This window comes from Lampetra planeri, chromosome 34, assembly GCF_965212315.1.
Source record: "Lampetra planeri chromosome 34, kcLamPlan1.2.h2, whole genome shotgun sequence".
Classification (NCBI taxonomy): Eukaryota; Metazoa; Chordata; class Hyperoartia; order Petromyzontiformes; family Petromyzontidae; genus Lampetra; species Lampetra planeri.
In genome coordinates this window covers 11261191-11275127 of record NC_136140.1, presented here as the reverse complement: position 1 = coordinate 11275127, position 13937 = coordinate 11261191, and the positions used below count along the sequence as shown (strand labels likewise).

General features: G+C 51.1%; 1 protein-coding gene across 5 annotated transcripts in view; it reads left to right on the top strand.

The window, feature by feature from the left end:
• Positions 1–13937, top strand: part of CENPP (centromere protein P) — an 81066-nt gene that overhangs the window by 4543 nt on the left and 62586 nt on the right. For 3 of the 5 annotated variants that reach the window (XM_078610742.1, XM_078610744.1, XM_078610743.1), the window contains exons 2-6: positions 2142–2318; positions 4199–4362; positions 5481–5593; positions 6089–6174; positions 6727–6823. In XM_078610742.1, coding sequence (XP_078466868.1) covers positions 2173–2318; positions 4199–4362; positions 5481–5593; positions 6089–6174; positions 6727–6823 — 606 coding nt within the window. In that variant the 5' untranslated portion in view covers positions 2142–2172. The remainder of the gene's footprint in view (positions 1–2141; positions 2319–4198; positions 4363–5480; positions 5594–6088; positions 6175–6726; positions 6824–13937) is intronic. The other 2 variants (XM_078610746.1, XM_078610745.1) reach the window with 1 other exon arrangement.

Here is a 13937-nt window from a genome sequence, read left to right as displayed (position 1 = left end):
CGCCATAAATCAACCGCTCGCGGAGCCGTGGCGCGGAACAGAGAGGGCTATTAGCTCACGGCGAAAATTGCGCCGGTCTGACGGTGACGGCGGTTTCTGCGGCAGTGGCTGCTACTGCGGTGGTGGTGGCAGTGGTGGTGGCGGCGGTGGTGGTGGCGCGCAGGTAATGAATAAGAAGCACACCGCACACCGTGTGACAGTACGTTGGGCCGCACGCTCCAAAACTCTGGAAACTCAATTTCAAGTTTGGGCGGACGGATTTCAAACGGCACGCTCCGTCGCGCACCTGGGGACAAATTGGACGAGCCCGTGCCGTGCTGGTGGACACAGCTGGCATGCGCTGGATTGAGGTGGTCTGCGTGGGAGACCCAGACCGCTGGGGATGTCCTCTGGCTCACCGTGAAAACGCCAAGAGCGACGTAGTTTGTGGTCGCGACGTTTTCTCATTTTTAACATTCATCCCAAGTATCTGAAAATTCCCGTCGCGTCTTATTCTGGATAAATCCAAGACGCATTTTGTTTTTCGGATCATCCAAAATGTTTTAAGATTAATCCAAAATATCAGCATTTATTTTCAGATGTATCAAACATGTCCAAAGCATTGGACTATATTGTATAAATATAGTCCAATCACGAGACGTGATTGGACTATTTAGCTCGTTCGCAATTATAATTCCACAAATAATATTTCTAACAGTTAAAATGATCTAATGACGTGCACGGACAATGAACGTTATTCAAATGTAATACAGTGTACATTGAAGTATAAAATCAAATCCGAAATTGTCCTTAACAATCTGGAAACCCCAAAATGGGTAACGTTTAAATGCAAACCTCATGCCGGGTTTGAGGGAGCGTGGTGACCTGTCGATCCTTCAATCCGTATGGATTCTCTGTTTAAATTCGTATTATTCATTTAATAGCGAGCAATTACGCCGGCGTGTTTGATGAATTTGGGCAGCGGCAGGTGCTCACGTTTTGACGTGCAGTTACTCAATTTGCGCGCATGATCAAATCAGGAGAACGCTCAATACCGTTTGATCTCGGCATACAGGAGCGGGGGACGGAGCTTGGATGGTGCTCTAATGGGTGACCACCGTGCAAAAGAGCAGCGGGTGTTACTGGCTGCGGGGATGTTTGGTGGGCACGAGAAGGCACGGCAGAGAAACGCGTCGTACTGTGTTCGTGTTTCTTTCCGATTGTACCCGGCGTCGGGACGTGAAACGCGGAATCCACACTGCGAGCTCTGGCAGAACGGTGCATCAACCCCTTCGCGTTCGAGAGCGGCCCGTGGAAGTGGAAATCAGAGCTACTTCCAAGTGACCACTTGCCCATACAGTAGAGGGCAGCACTTTCCTAACCACTCTGCTGCCTCTAAATACTTACTCTTCGTCATCCGCATGACAGTCATACTAAATACTTTTCATATCTCGAGATGGAATTTTCACAAATTAAGTTGGGAAACAACTTTAGTCATCGATTACCATCAGTTAACAGCACAGTTATTAATTAATGGAGCACCACAGTGGCGAGATGTTAACTACCCTGCTTGGTATGCAGGAGTTCGTGGGTTCGATCTTGGCAATGGTATCTGAATATTTGGAGTTTGCATGTCTCTCTCCTTGGTCGCGTGGATTTTTCTCCCGTTCCTCCGGTTTTCCCCTCTATTTAGAATCAACATGCGTTTAGAGTATTTGGCTGCTATCCATTTCCACATGATAAGCCACTTTGTTGAGCTACTATTTGTGGCCAGGTTGCTTCTGAAAAATCGCTGCGCAGCTCAGTGGGCCTCGCCTAGTAAAATAAAAATGGTTGCAATAGTTTAATAGCCTATTACAAAATCAAGCACTACCCAGGGTTAAAATCCTGCTTTGCTTCCGATATGATCTAGCAAGATGGGGCACAGCATTCTGGGTGAATTGGTCATAGGCCATAATCAATCCACTGCTGGATGAATGCCGAGCTGTCGCCAACCCCTCTCCTTCCCGTTTGTCGGAATATACAGCAATTGGGTAAAAGCCAATTCTTAAAATTAAATGAAGTGCCTATTTTTTGTACTTCAGCTTCATTAGTGGATGCAAGTGGGGCCGTGATGCTGAGGACTCACCGCTGGTGGTCCTTCCACTTCCCCCCCCCCGCAGCACTGCTACCGACAGGGCCCCCCCCCCCGCCATGGAGGAGCGAGCGAGGGCAGCGTGGGAGCGGGAAGCGGCGGCGCTGAGGAGCGAGATCGCGAGGCTGGAACGCGAGGGCCGAGAGGACGACGCGGGGCAGGGGGACGCCGACTCTGATCAGCGAGCCGCCCTCACGCGTGCCATGTGAGGCCAACTCGCGCGCACACAATGCGCTCACATGCACACACACACGCGCTCACATGCACACACACACGCGCTCACATGCACACACACACCCGCGTACACAGAGACAAAGATCCCCCGCATAGCCTCAACAGAATGATGGGACAAGCGTTGTTAGGGAGTAGCGCCTATGAAGTCCGGCACGGCAGACGAGGGGTGGGTGGCCAACACCTGCCCTTGTCTCTCTCGTAGCGATGTTTTCACATCGCACGAGGTACTTATTTGATGCAGAGTATACCTGGGGGAGGCCCAGGACCGGTTCAGATATTTGTCACTGGTAGTTGGCCGTGAGAGGGAATCCAACTCGGGTTGCCGGGTTCGTGGTGCAGCGCGTGCACACACTTGCACATACGCAGGCTGTTGGGGTGGTAAGTGCTGTGAGCCATCACCTACGAATGCCAACGCAGCACACATGGGGAGGGTAGGGTGTGGTGAGAACCATGCCCGGCCACCTTTGTCTTCGCAGAGATTACGTATATTGACTCTAAACCAGTACTCATTTATAACCCTGATGCCTGTTGTATATTTGGAGTGTGCGCGTCTCTCTCCCCGTGGTCATGTTGATTTTTCTCCCGGGTCTTCCGGTTTTTCCCTCCACATTTAGAATCAACGTGCATTTAGAGCTTTTTGCTGCTATAAATGTCCACGCGATAAGCCGCTTAGTTGAGTTATCATTTGTGGCCAGGCCGCTTCTGAAAAAGAGCTCTTTAGCTCATTGGGCCTTGTTACCTGGAAAAATAAAAAAAAATTGTTTGTCTCAGTTTGTTGAGGCTCTACAGGGTATGTTTGTCTTTTGTCTTTCACCTGACTCCATAACCACGCCCTTAATTACTCTAGAGCATTTTGCAAGCCACTCGTGGCATGGCGAGCGATGTACGAAAATGACGACGCACGTCATGAGGCGCGCGCAGATGGGCGCATGGCGTGTCACATCGCCTTGGCCCGAAAAGGCTTTTATCCATTTTGCTTTATTGGGGTTTTTTACTGCCATGTTTTTGGCTGCTCGTACATATATATAGCCGGTTTCCTCTCTCGAGTAAGTCGCCTAGTAGCAAAAAAAATCTAAATACTGAAATTACATTCATGTTGGATATGTTACGGGAGTCATCGTGGCCACGTGTTACGGAGATTCGGATGGAACGGTTGCATCAGAACGCATTCCAAACAGGACCTCGCTGATGAGGTTGGTTATACTGGTAGGAACCTCCTGGTTACACTAGCCCACAGCGGATTATTGTGTCTGTCCGTCGTGCAGGGAGGGGCTGGGTGGGGAGGGTGTGGCTGGGTGAGGGGTGGGACTGGGTGGGGAGGGGCTGGTCACCCCGTGGTGCCCTTATAAAACTCAACGTTTAACCTACTCACGCCGGCTTGTGCCCGCCCTCAGTCGGGCATATTTGCGGAATACACAACCAGAAATGTGTTATTATCCCCGTCCACCGTCATGCCCTCACCATTTTAATTTTCATCTTCTTCCTAATGCAGCGTCTTGACTTTGTTGGGGGGGGGATGGTGGGGCCCTCTCCCCCCACCTTTTACCTCCCCTCCTTTTAAATGTTTCCAGTTGCCATCAGGACTGTCCTCCCGTGAATTGCGAAGCCTCTGTTGTGTGAGCCGCGTGGCGTGCTGTAATTGGGGCTCATCGCGTTTTGTTTTTACAATAAATATATATTCCCTCTTAACCGCGGTAAAAACAAATATTACCTCTTAACCTCGGCAAAAACTTGCGTAACTTTTACCGCGTAATTTTGTTTGCCTGTCGCGCGTTTTTTATCTCAGCACGGCCGTGCATGTCACACACGACGTTGACGACGTTGTTGATGACGCTCGCCGTTGCGCCGCAGGGAGGTGCTGACGCGGCAATCTGGCCCCGGGGAGCGGTGGGATGAGGAGAAGCAGCAAGGCCCCACCATGGAGACTCGGCATTCCTGGTTGGAGTCCCGGTTGGAGTTCTTGAGCGAGTTGACCGGGATTCACTTTCACAGCTACACCTGGAGCAAGGAAATGGGTAGCGCACGCAGACGTGTGCGGTGCACGTGCGCTCGCACGAACGCACCCACGAATATGCACGCACACGCATGCGGTCTTACACTGCGCACCACTGGCTTACCCAGCGAACGAGCATTGTTTTGGTTGATTATTGATTTGTTTGAGAAGCCTTCCGGCTCAACCTGAATTCTGGGTTCCTCGAGTCTGGCTTTGAGAGGTTGTGCTTTGTCCATCAAGGCCTGGGGAACAACCTTCAGATGTCTTTGTCAGGCCACACATTAACACACACCCTCAGCGTTATCCTCTAATAATAAAAACGCAACAAATAATTAGATCTTACCTTTGATAGGTGAGTTAATGTGCTCAAATAAAAAACTCGCTGTTTGACAGGGGATTGAAAATGTTCCCCTCTAATACACGATAAAGGCAACTAAGATGCTTGCAGTTGTGGGCATGTATCGTTATGAAGTCAGTTTAACACGCAGGCTTTTGCGACCAATATTATTCACAAGAGGTTTTCTTGGGTTAGATCGCGTAAATATAAATGTATCGTTCAATCCGCCACCACCCGACAGAGCCATTTGGTAAGGTTTGTCACGTAAACAAAACATGCCAATTAATTACTAGTTCATGGGACCTCCCTTGCCAGTATCCAAATATAAGAATAGGTTTTACCCTTTCTGGCAATAAAAGAGTTGTTAAGATGTTAAAACACCAAACTGAAACCTTTTGCAAGGAATCATGTCTGCATTAACCACATACTTGTGGTGAACATGCAAACAAAAACATGCTCTGATAGTATATACATTGTCTTTGAAACTGATTGGTCCACACCAGAGACAGCTTTCTTTAGAGCCTCGTCTCAACAGTGTTAGACCAGAGGACGCCACAAGGCGAACAGTACGCAGACAATGCACTATCAGGACATTGAGAGCATGTTCACCACAAGTATATGTGGTTAATGCAGACATGATTCCTTGCAACGGCACATTTATATTTACGCGATCTAACCCAAAAAAACCTCATCGTTATGAAGTGCGGCCACGGGCCGTGTTGAATGAAGTCGCGATTGCTGCGAAAGGAAGTCGTGCCCCCGGCTCCCGCTGCCCCTGGTAACTGCTCACCGTGACTGTGTAGCCGTGTCGCTGGCGTGTGGTGCAGGTGTGCAGGGCGCTGTGGGGAAACACATGTTCTCCGGGGAGTGCTTCTCATTTTCTTTCCAGCTGCAGTTCGAACTCAACGAAACCACGGTGAGTTCCACAGAGCCACGCCAATCGCACCTCCGATTAGCACGGTTGGCTACGAACAGTGCGAAAGAAGTTCAAACGTACACACATCAAGGTGTTGCACGTACAGAAATTATTATGGTGGTGTTGCTCGTGATGCTGGTGCTGCCATCGATGGGGGTGGTGATGCTTCTTGTTTATGCTGCTATTGCTGGGATGCTGCTGTTGGTGATACTGCTGCTATGGTGCTGCTGTTGCTGGGATGTTGCTGTTGGTGATTTTTCTGCTTTGGTGCTGTTGCTGCTGTTGCTGGGATGTGGATGCTGCTTAGTGGTGATTTTACTGCTATGGTGCTGCTGCTGCTATAGTTGTAGTAGAAGTGCAAATGCCGCGGAAATTAGTAGAACGACCAACAGAGCGAGAGAAGCTCTGATTGGACAGGCTGGCGAGCCGCCACCCCAATGAAGCCGACAACCATGCCTCTACCCCCTGACCCCCCCCGACCTTTCTTCCCGGCAGGTGGATGGGCAAACTACCGCTTCCGTGTCGCAGCTGGACGTGGCAGTAGACTCGGCTCCCGATGACCTGGCCAACTTCATAGCCAGGTGTTTGCCCAGGAGTTCAAATCCAGCTGGGTTCGTCAGGCCAGCGACCGGTGCATGGCATTTGACCGCCAATGTTGCATCTACGCCCCACTCGTTGTGGCTCTCTTTGTACCGGAGGCAATATTGCAACAAAAAAATATTAAGAAAATAAATCTACAAAGTGCTTACGAGTGAGAACACGCAGTGGTGAGATGTTAACTGCCTCAGTTGTTATACAGGCGATCATGGGTTCGATCCCGACTCTGGCGCCTGTTGTATATTTGGAGTTTGCGTGTCTCTCTCCCCGTGGTCGCGTGGATTTTTCTCCCGGGTCCTCCGGTTTTTCCCTCCACATTTAGAATCAACGTGCGTTTAGAGTATTTGGCTGCTATAAATGTCCATACGATAAGCCGCTTAGTTGAGTTATCATTTGTGGCCAGGCCGCTTCTAAAAAAGAGCTACTCAGCTCAGTGGGCCTTGTTACCTGGTAAAATAAAATAAAAAGTTTCGTTTCGTTTTAGTCTCAGTCTTTTTAGGCTCTACAGGGGATATCTGTCTTGCCACCTGCGTTAGGGCTGAGGAGGAGAAGAGTCTGATGTTGCTGCTCAGGACCATCGTGTCGCACAGCCGCTGGTGCGCGCTTCGCCAGAAGACCTTCGCGCACTTCAAGGTGAGTCGGCTTGACTGGGGGCGAGCGGACCGGCCTCCTTCTCGGCGGGGGTTGCGGGGGGGGGGGGGTCGGGGGGCTACGAGGCGGCACCGGCGTGAGCGGCAACCGGCAGCGCTCACGACCCCGTTGCGCGGGACTCGGCAACGGCACGCGGCATCTTACCCATCGCAGGTGCTTACCATCGCTCCAGGCCCATCCACCCGGCGTTCCGTCAATCCGTATGTCTTGACCCGGTGCCGGCGCTGGAGCTATGAGATTTCCGACGGCATGAAGCCCATCCTCCAGCTTCAGCTTTGGTGGCTGTCCTGCCTCCTTACCTGGTATTTTTTTTAAAGTCGGTTCCTTCAATTGCGGCTCCCTCGTCAATGCGTTCCCTGAATGAGCTCAGTCCCGCGGGACGCGACAAGTGGTATAACGCTTGAATGCTGCTTGAGCGTCGTTTTTATTCGAGTGCCCTGATGTGCGTGAAGTATAGGCTCGTGCATCATTACCTGTGAAGACTTAATGTCAAGCTTATGAGAAGAGTGAGTGGGTAACGGTTGAATGCTTGTGATTAATATCATCATAAGGGACTCGGCCACAAATGGCGGCAGTAGCCAATGATAGCTATATTGCACAGATGAGACTTATTAATGGTGAAGATTTGCTTTTTTTTAATAGAAATACTTCGTTACCCAGGAAAGCCTCTCTGAGTCTCAAGACTCTGTTTCAAGAGGGTCCCTGCCCAGTTTCCGCAGTAGCGGGCAATGCTGCTGCTGTGCGTGATCACAATCGAGTGATCTGCAGTGTAATTTTTCACCATTGGGTTATTTGGCAAATACCAGTTACCACTGTGTGTGTGTTTAGCTATGGTAGTCATCTCGAGGAACCCCACGCGGAACAGGGGGAGAACATAGAAACTCAACACAGAAAGGCACCCGAGTCAGAAATCGAACCTAGGGCCCTTCTTGCTGCGAGGAGCGAGCGTGACCACCATGCCGCCCTGCTACCAGTGCGTGCCACCCTTCGCCACCCTTCGCCACCCTTCGCCACCCTTCGCCACCCTTCGTCACCCTGCCGACAACGGTACATAGAAGCCTCGTTATCTTTCATCCCTTCCGAGCTGGTGGAGTCGTCATGGGACCGTGTGCAAGACAAAGATCCCCCATATAGCCTTAACGGTACACGAGGGGGTGGGTGGCCAACACCACGCCCAGCCGCCTTTGTCTCCCCAGTGACGATGTTTATACACCAGACCGGTACTTATTTTAGGCCGAGTCGACCTAGGGGAGGCCCAGGACTGGTTCAGATAATCGTCAACGGTGTTGACCATGAGCGGGAATCGAACTGGGGTTCAGGTTCGTAGCGCAGCGCGCGCTAACTGCTACGCTGCCGCTCCCAATGGACGGTGCCGTCACCTTGGCGTGCTAAAGCATGCCGAGACTTGCTTCCACCGTGCCCTCTGCCTGTCTACGACACCTTTGTGTGCAACTGCGAACGTGTCGCACTCGTCTCCTCGTTGGCGCGCGATTCAAGTTCAAGCGAGTCGCTACGCTGCTGCCGTCTCGTAGGCCGTGGGAGCATTCGTGAGACACGCACACGTCCCTATTATTATTCCATTACAAACCCGCGAGATCAAGGAGGGACACACACACACACGTGGCTTTGATCATCAGCTTGACTCCTTATGTGGCATTTAGTTAATAGCAGCTGCTAAAATAACATAAAAATGTTTTATGTTTTTGTGCGTCGCATTACGTGTTTATCATTTTCGCTAAAAAGCCAACAGACGTAACCCATCTTTCCGTTAAAGCGTTCCTTTCATTCCCGGCGTGCGGCTAACTGTGTGGTTTCATTTCTTCACTCCTGGCTCTCTTGCGGTTTGCTCAGCCGTGGACTGCCTCGCTGCCACCACCGTCCAGCGGAATGTATTACTGGTAGGAACCTCCTGGTTACACCAGCCCACAGGGAATTATTGTGTCCGTCCTTCCATCGTGCATCCAAAAATGGGAGGGGCTGGGTGGAGAGGGGAGGGTGGGGAGGGGCTGGGTGGGGAGGGTGGTGCTGGGTGGGGGTGGGGCTGGGTGGGGAGGGGCTGCTCACCCCGTGGTGCCCTTATAAATCTCAACGTTTAACCTACTCACGCCGGCTTGTGCCCGCCCTCACAGTTGGGCATATTTGCGGAATACACCACGCCGCCGTTGACCCTGGCCATTGACCGAGCAACCCAACGTTCCTACCAGCTCCCTCCGCAGGAATGTGTTTATTAGGAAGATAAATATAGCCCCAAAGAGAAATGGAGCCCCCAAAAAGAAACGTCGCAGTTGAGCAGCGGATACGAGAATATGGTCGAATCTTAAAAAAGAAACAAAAATTTTTTATAAAATATTTCACCTGGATAATCCCGTGAGATCCGACGTCTCGTTTGCAAGATGTATGTTAACACGTACGTAGCAAGCATGTTATGACGCGTGTACACACACACAAACGAACATTAATTCTGTAACTAAATCTCCCCTGAATGTGCCCGATCTCGCTGGAGCTTGGAGGTTCAGCAGCCTTCGGCCTGGTTAGCAGGGGTGTATAGTATAACGAGGCGTCAATTAAAGTCGAACTATACGCTAGCGATTACATTAATTGAATTGCGCGTGTGAGAATTAATACTTTTTTATATACCTTGTATGTTATGGGTTCTAGTGATGCAAGCTGCAACTGGAGTCGGCTTCATTGACCAAAATTGACAAGATTCGATTCTGTAATTGGATCGTGCCCGTGAATCATTACAGTGGATTCACAAACGATCGAATATTCAGATGCCTACTGGTGGGTACAATGAATGGGAGGCTGCCTGGGAACAGACCAGGTGTAATCTCTGGGGGAGCTGTGGCTGTAAGCCCCTCTTTCATATGTGTAGTGGATTTTCTCTGCACACCTCAGTTTTAACTGACTCAGTTGAGGCTTTCCTGTGTAAATTAAATGACACCGTTGTTATCGTGGCTGCCATAAGTGAACGGAAGTTGCGGACGCACACACGATGAGACAACCACCAGCTTTATTGCGAGAGGTACACGACGAGATTGTAACGGGGCGCTTCGACGAGCAGGGCGCAAGACGTTTCTTGACGGCACGGAAGCGGTCGGCGAGAGTGAGCAGACGAGCCCTCGTGAGTAATCGGAATGTGGTCGTAGGCAGATGCGACTTCACGTAAACCAAACGGGGTCTGCTTCTTCTGCTCCCCCGTCGCCTCGTAAACTCGGCTCGCTTGGCGCCCGCTCCCCTACCCCCGTGGCGCAAGCGTGGACGTGGCGTGGCACATAAACAAACAAACAAAATCATCGTTTCTGTTAGAATATGGTACCCTTAAAAAAAAAACGCGTACGCAATTCTCTGCAGTAAAGCTGTAATGGAATGTGCGAGACAGCCCATAACTAGCGGTTGATGGATGAGGCTGCTGCGGCGCGGTTAAGGCCGCGCGGTTGCTGCCACGGTCATAATACCCCCTTGGTGGGTGCTCACGGCCGCAGGAGCAGACAGCAGCAGGAGGCAGCACCACTGCCTTAAAGGCCGCGAAGACGACACCAGGGCGGGTTTCAAGGCGGCAGTCGCCGGCGACGGTCGGCGCGCTCACTTTTTATCGCTAACGAGGGATAAATATCGGGGCAGTGCGCGGGTTCCGCGATGCGTCCCGGCTTCCCTCGGAAAGTATTTGATCCGCGGTGCACTCGTGGGCGGGGCAGCTGTCGGCGAAATGCGGTCTGCATCTTTGAACGGAGTCCTTTAGAGGAGTGCTTTTAAGTCTGCAAGGTTTTGGCAATGCTTTGATCAAAGTGGCGGGTTTTCTCGAGGGCAAGTCCTTCTAAAGGCCGCGCAATATTCACACGAGAGTGTCGCTCGGAGAGTTATCGCGGCTCCCTGCTACTGGCAGTGGTACCGACGTTGCCTATCAAGCTGGACACATCGCCACGGTGGCTAGGAGATGTAAACTACCTTGCCTGGTCCGCAGGAGGTCGTGGGTTCGATCCGGACTCTGACGACGCATGTTTATTTGGAGTTTGCGTGTCTTTATTTCTCTCCCTGTGGTTGTGTGGATTCTTCGGTTTTTCCCTCCACATTTGGAAACTGACATTTGGATTATTTAGCTTCATTCACTTTCCACGTGATAAGCCGCTTGGATGACCTGTTATTTGTGGCCAGGTCGCTTCTGAAAAACAGCTATATAGCTCAGTGGGGCCTTACCTGGTTAAAAAAAACTACTTTTTAATTTAATAGAGCCCAATCGTAGCTCGGCAGTATCCACCCTACATGTCATTAACATGTGTAATTTCATTACATTTGTAATCCGTAATTAACTTACACCTCCCCAAAAATGATTCGGAATTTGTATCTAAATCACACTAAGTTAATTAGCCATGTATATCTAAATGACATTTTCTCCAGTTATGAAAAATTGGTGTGTAAATTACACGACGGAATATGCTTTGCCCGTCTCGAAAACCCATTACATATACTACAGCAAACACAAATTGAAAAACATCAATACCGAAGCACAGGCAGGATTCCGTGCGTGCATCGCAAGCTTAAGAATCATCGTTTATCTGCGTCATTGCACCTCTAGCCAATGCGTTGCTGGTAACAATTGCTAGGACTTTCCCCAGCTGGCGTGTCCCTGGGCCTACGGCCTGAGGGCCGCACGCGGCCCACTGCCTTAAGCTACGTGGCCTCAGGCGGCCTTCCGCTTCGGAAAAATGGTGGCCCGCAAACGATATTTATCCGTCGCTGCGAGCGTCTTTTGTTGTACCAATCGGGTGCCAGAAGGGAATAATGTAAACCTGGAAGCAACGCTGCGTTTATAACTTCAGCTTGCTCGGCCACTTTTCTGTCGCCGCAAAGGCCTCTCGCGGTGATGCAAGTGGCTGGAGGCACGTGCATGCGAATGCGTGGTTGCCCGCAAGTTGGCACAGTAGGAGGGGGGGCACAGGTTGGTGCATTATGCCAGGCGTCTCAGTCGGTCAACCCACGGCTCCTGGATCTGTCCCATGACCTGCCAGCTCGCCTTTGACACAAGTTATTTGATTGTCCTGTCTGGCCCTCAGGAAGGAAAAGGTCCCCCACCGCTGGCTGATGGCCTGCACCCTGCCGTGCGATTGCGCTTCGAGGACGGCAATCGCAACAGCGGGCACGGGGGTGGTGGTGCCAGTGAACTAGGGCTGAACGATTAATCGATTTCAAATCGAAATCGCAATTTAAAACGATGCGATTAGTAAAGATTTTTTCTTGGAATTGGTTTATTATTTATTATTATTATAACTTTATTTATTTAACTTAACAATTGTTCTATGTTTGATTGTTCTACTTCAATTTAAACATTTTTATAAATATGTAATGCGAGCGTAAACGACCTCCCGGAAGTGACGTCATGGGGGGAGGAGTTACGTCACGTGGGGGAGAGGGTAGAGGTCTATAAGGGGGGTAACCGGAAGCAGTCGGGAGTGATCGGAGACTGGGAAAGTGTGAGGCCACGCAGGGCGAAGGGTGAGAGAGAGAGTGGCGAGATCGCCACACACCCGGGCCACGAGGATCGGCACCGTCGGCCAACGGTGACCGACCCCCGGGCAGCAGGAGCAGCGAGGAGGCTGCAGAGAGCAGCGGGTCTGCAAGGGAGGAGTTGGGCAGCAGGGGTCTGCACGACGAGACAGCAGCGGGTCTGCTAGGAGGGAGTTGGGCTACGTGAGCGACAGCAGCCTGGGGCTGCAGAGCAGAGAGTATATAGGGGAGTGCCGTGAGGGAAAAGAGATCGAACCCAAATAAAGGACACAGGACAGAGAGAAGCGTCCGAGTCTTTTATTACAAATACATGTTGGAAGCAATTCATATATTTTAAGTTCTCATCCTTGCATTAGAATATATAGAGCAGTTCCTGTTTTGATGGTATCATGTGGTAATGCTCCATCACATGTTTTACATCTATTACACAGTGAATATTGAACTGAAGCTTGACTTAAATTTTTTTGATCGCAAATGAAATCGCAATATCTGTCAGAAAAATCGCAATTATATATTTTTCCCAAATCGTTGAGCCCTACAGTGAACCCGGCGATAACAATATCGCCAGGTTCACTGTAGGGCTCAACGATGGGAGGGCTATTCGGACACACAGGTGCAGTCAAACTGTGTTTGTGTGTGCGCGTGTTTGTGTTGGGAGTGGACCCAGTCCCATCGGTGAGCTACAATAGGCGAGACTGCGTTGGCTGGATCATGTAGCCTGCATGCCCAGCCACGCATGCCCAAACAGCTTCTGTTTTGGCTAGATAGAGGGTTAAATAGGCGTGAGCACAGGCTAGAGAAGAGGTGGGCTGATGTAGTTAAAGAGGATGTGGAGCTGAGTGGTTTTGCATACGAGTCGTACCAGCACGGTGTCAAGATCGGCCTCGGTGGAGGAGGCTCGTCAAGGACTCTACTGGGTGGAGGAGCGACGCTCACAACGAGGACAGTGCCGGGCCGCTAGATTGCAGATAGCACAGGTGGTGCGTGCACCTGCCAGCCATCTCAGTCGGTCAACCAATGGCACCTGGGTCTGTTCCATGACCTCCTGCCAGCGAACTTTCGACACTTTACATACCGGCCTCAAAGCGCACCTAGCCTGGCGCAAGCACTGTGGTGGCATCACCGTCACTTCGCGGCAAATGATCGCTGTTGTTTTTGGGGAGCGGTGGCGATGTGGTTATTGCAGCACAGCCCTATGAACCCCGGCCATCTGGGTTTGCTACCCGGCCGCAGCTATTATCAGTGGCGAGCGACATCAGGACTGGTCCTAGGGCCTCCCTTTCGTCAACTCTGCCTCAAATGAATACCCAGCGCTCTCTGTGAACATCAGCACCACGCTCGTAGGCTCAGCGTGGCGCTGACTACACCATCTCATCATGTGCTGTGCCGGCCTTAATAGGTGTTCTCCAACTGCAATTGTCCCTATGAGTCTGTAATGTTACATGGGCGCGATGGGGGGCGTGCACTTATGGGGTAGCGGTTAGCGCACTGCGTTATGAACCCGGCGACCCGAGTTCGATTCCCGCTCGCGGCCAACATCAGTGACGATTATTTCAACTGGTTCTGGGCCTCCCCTAGGTAGACTCGGCAT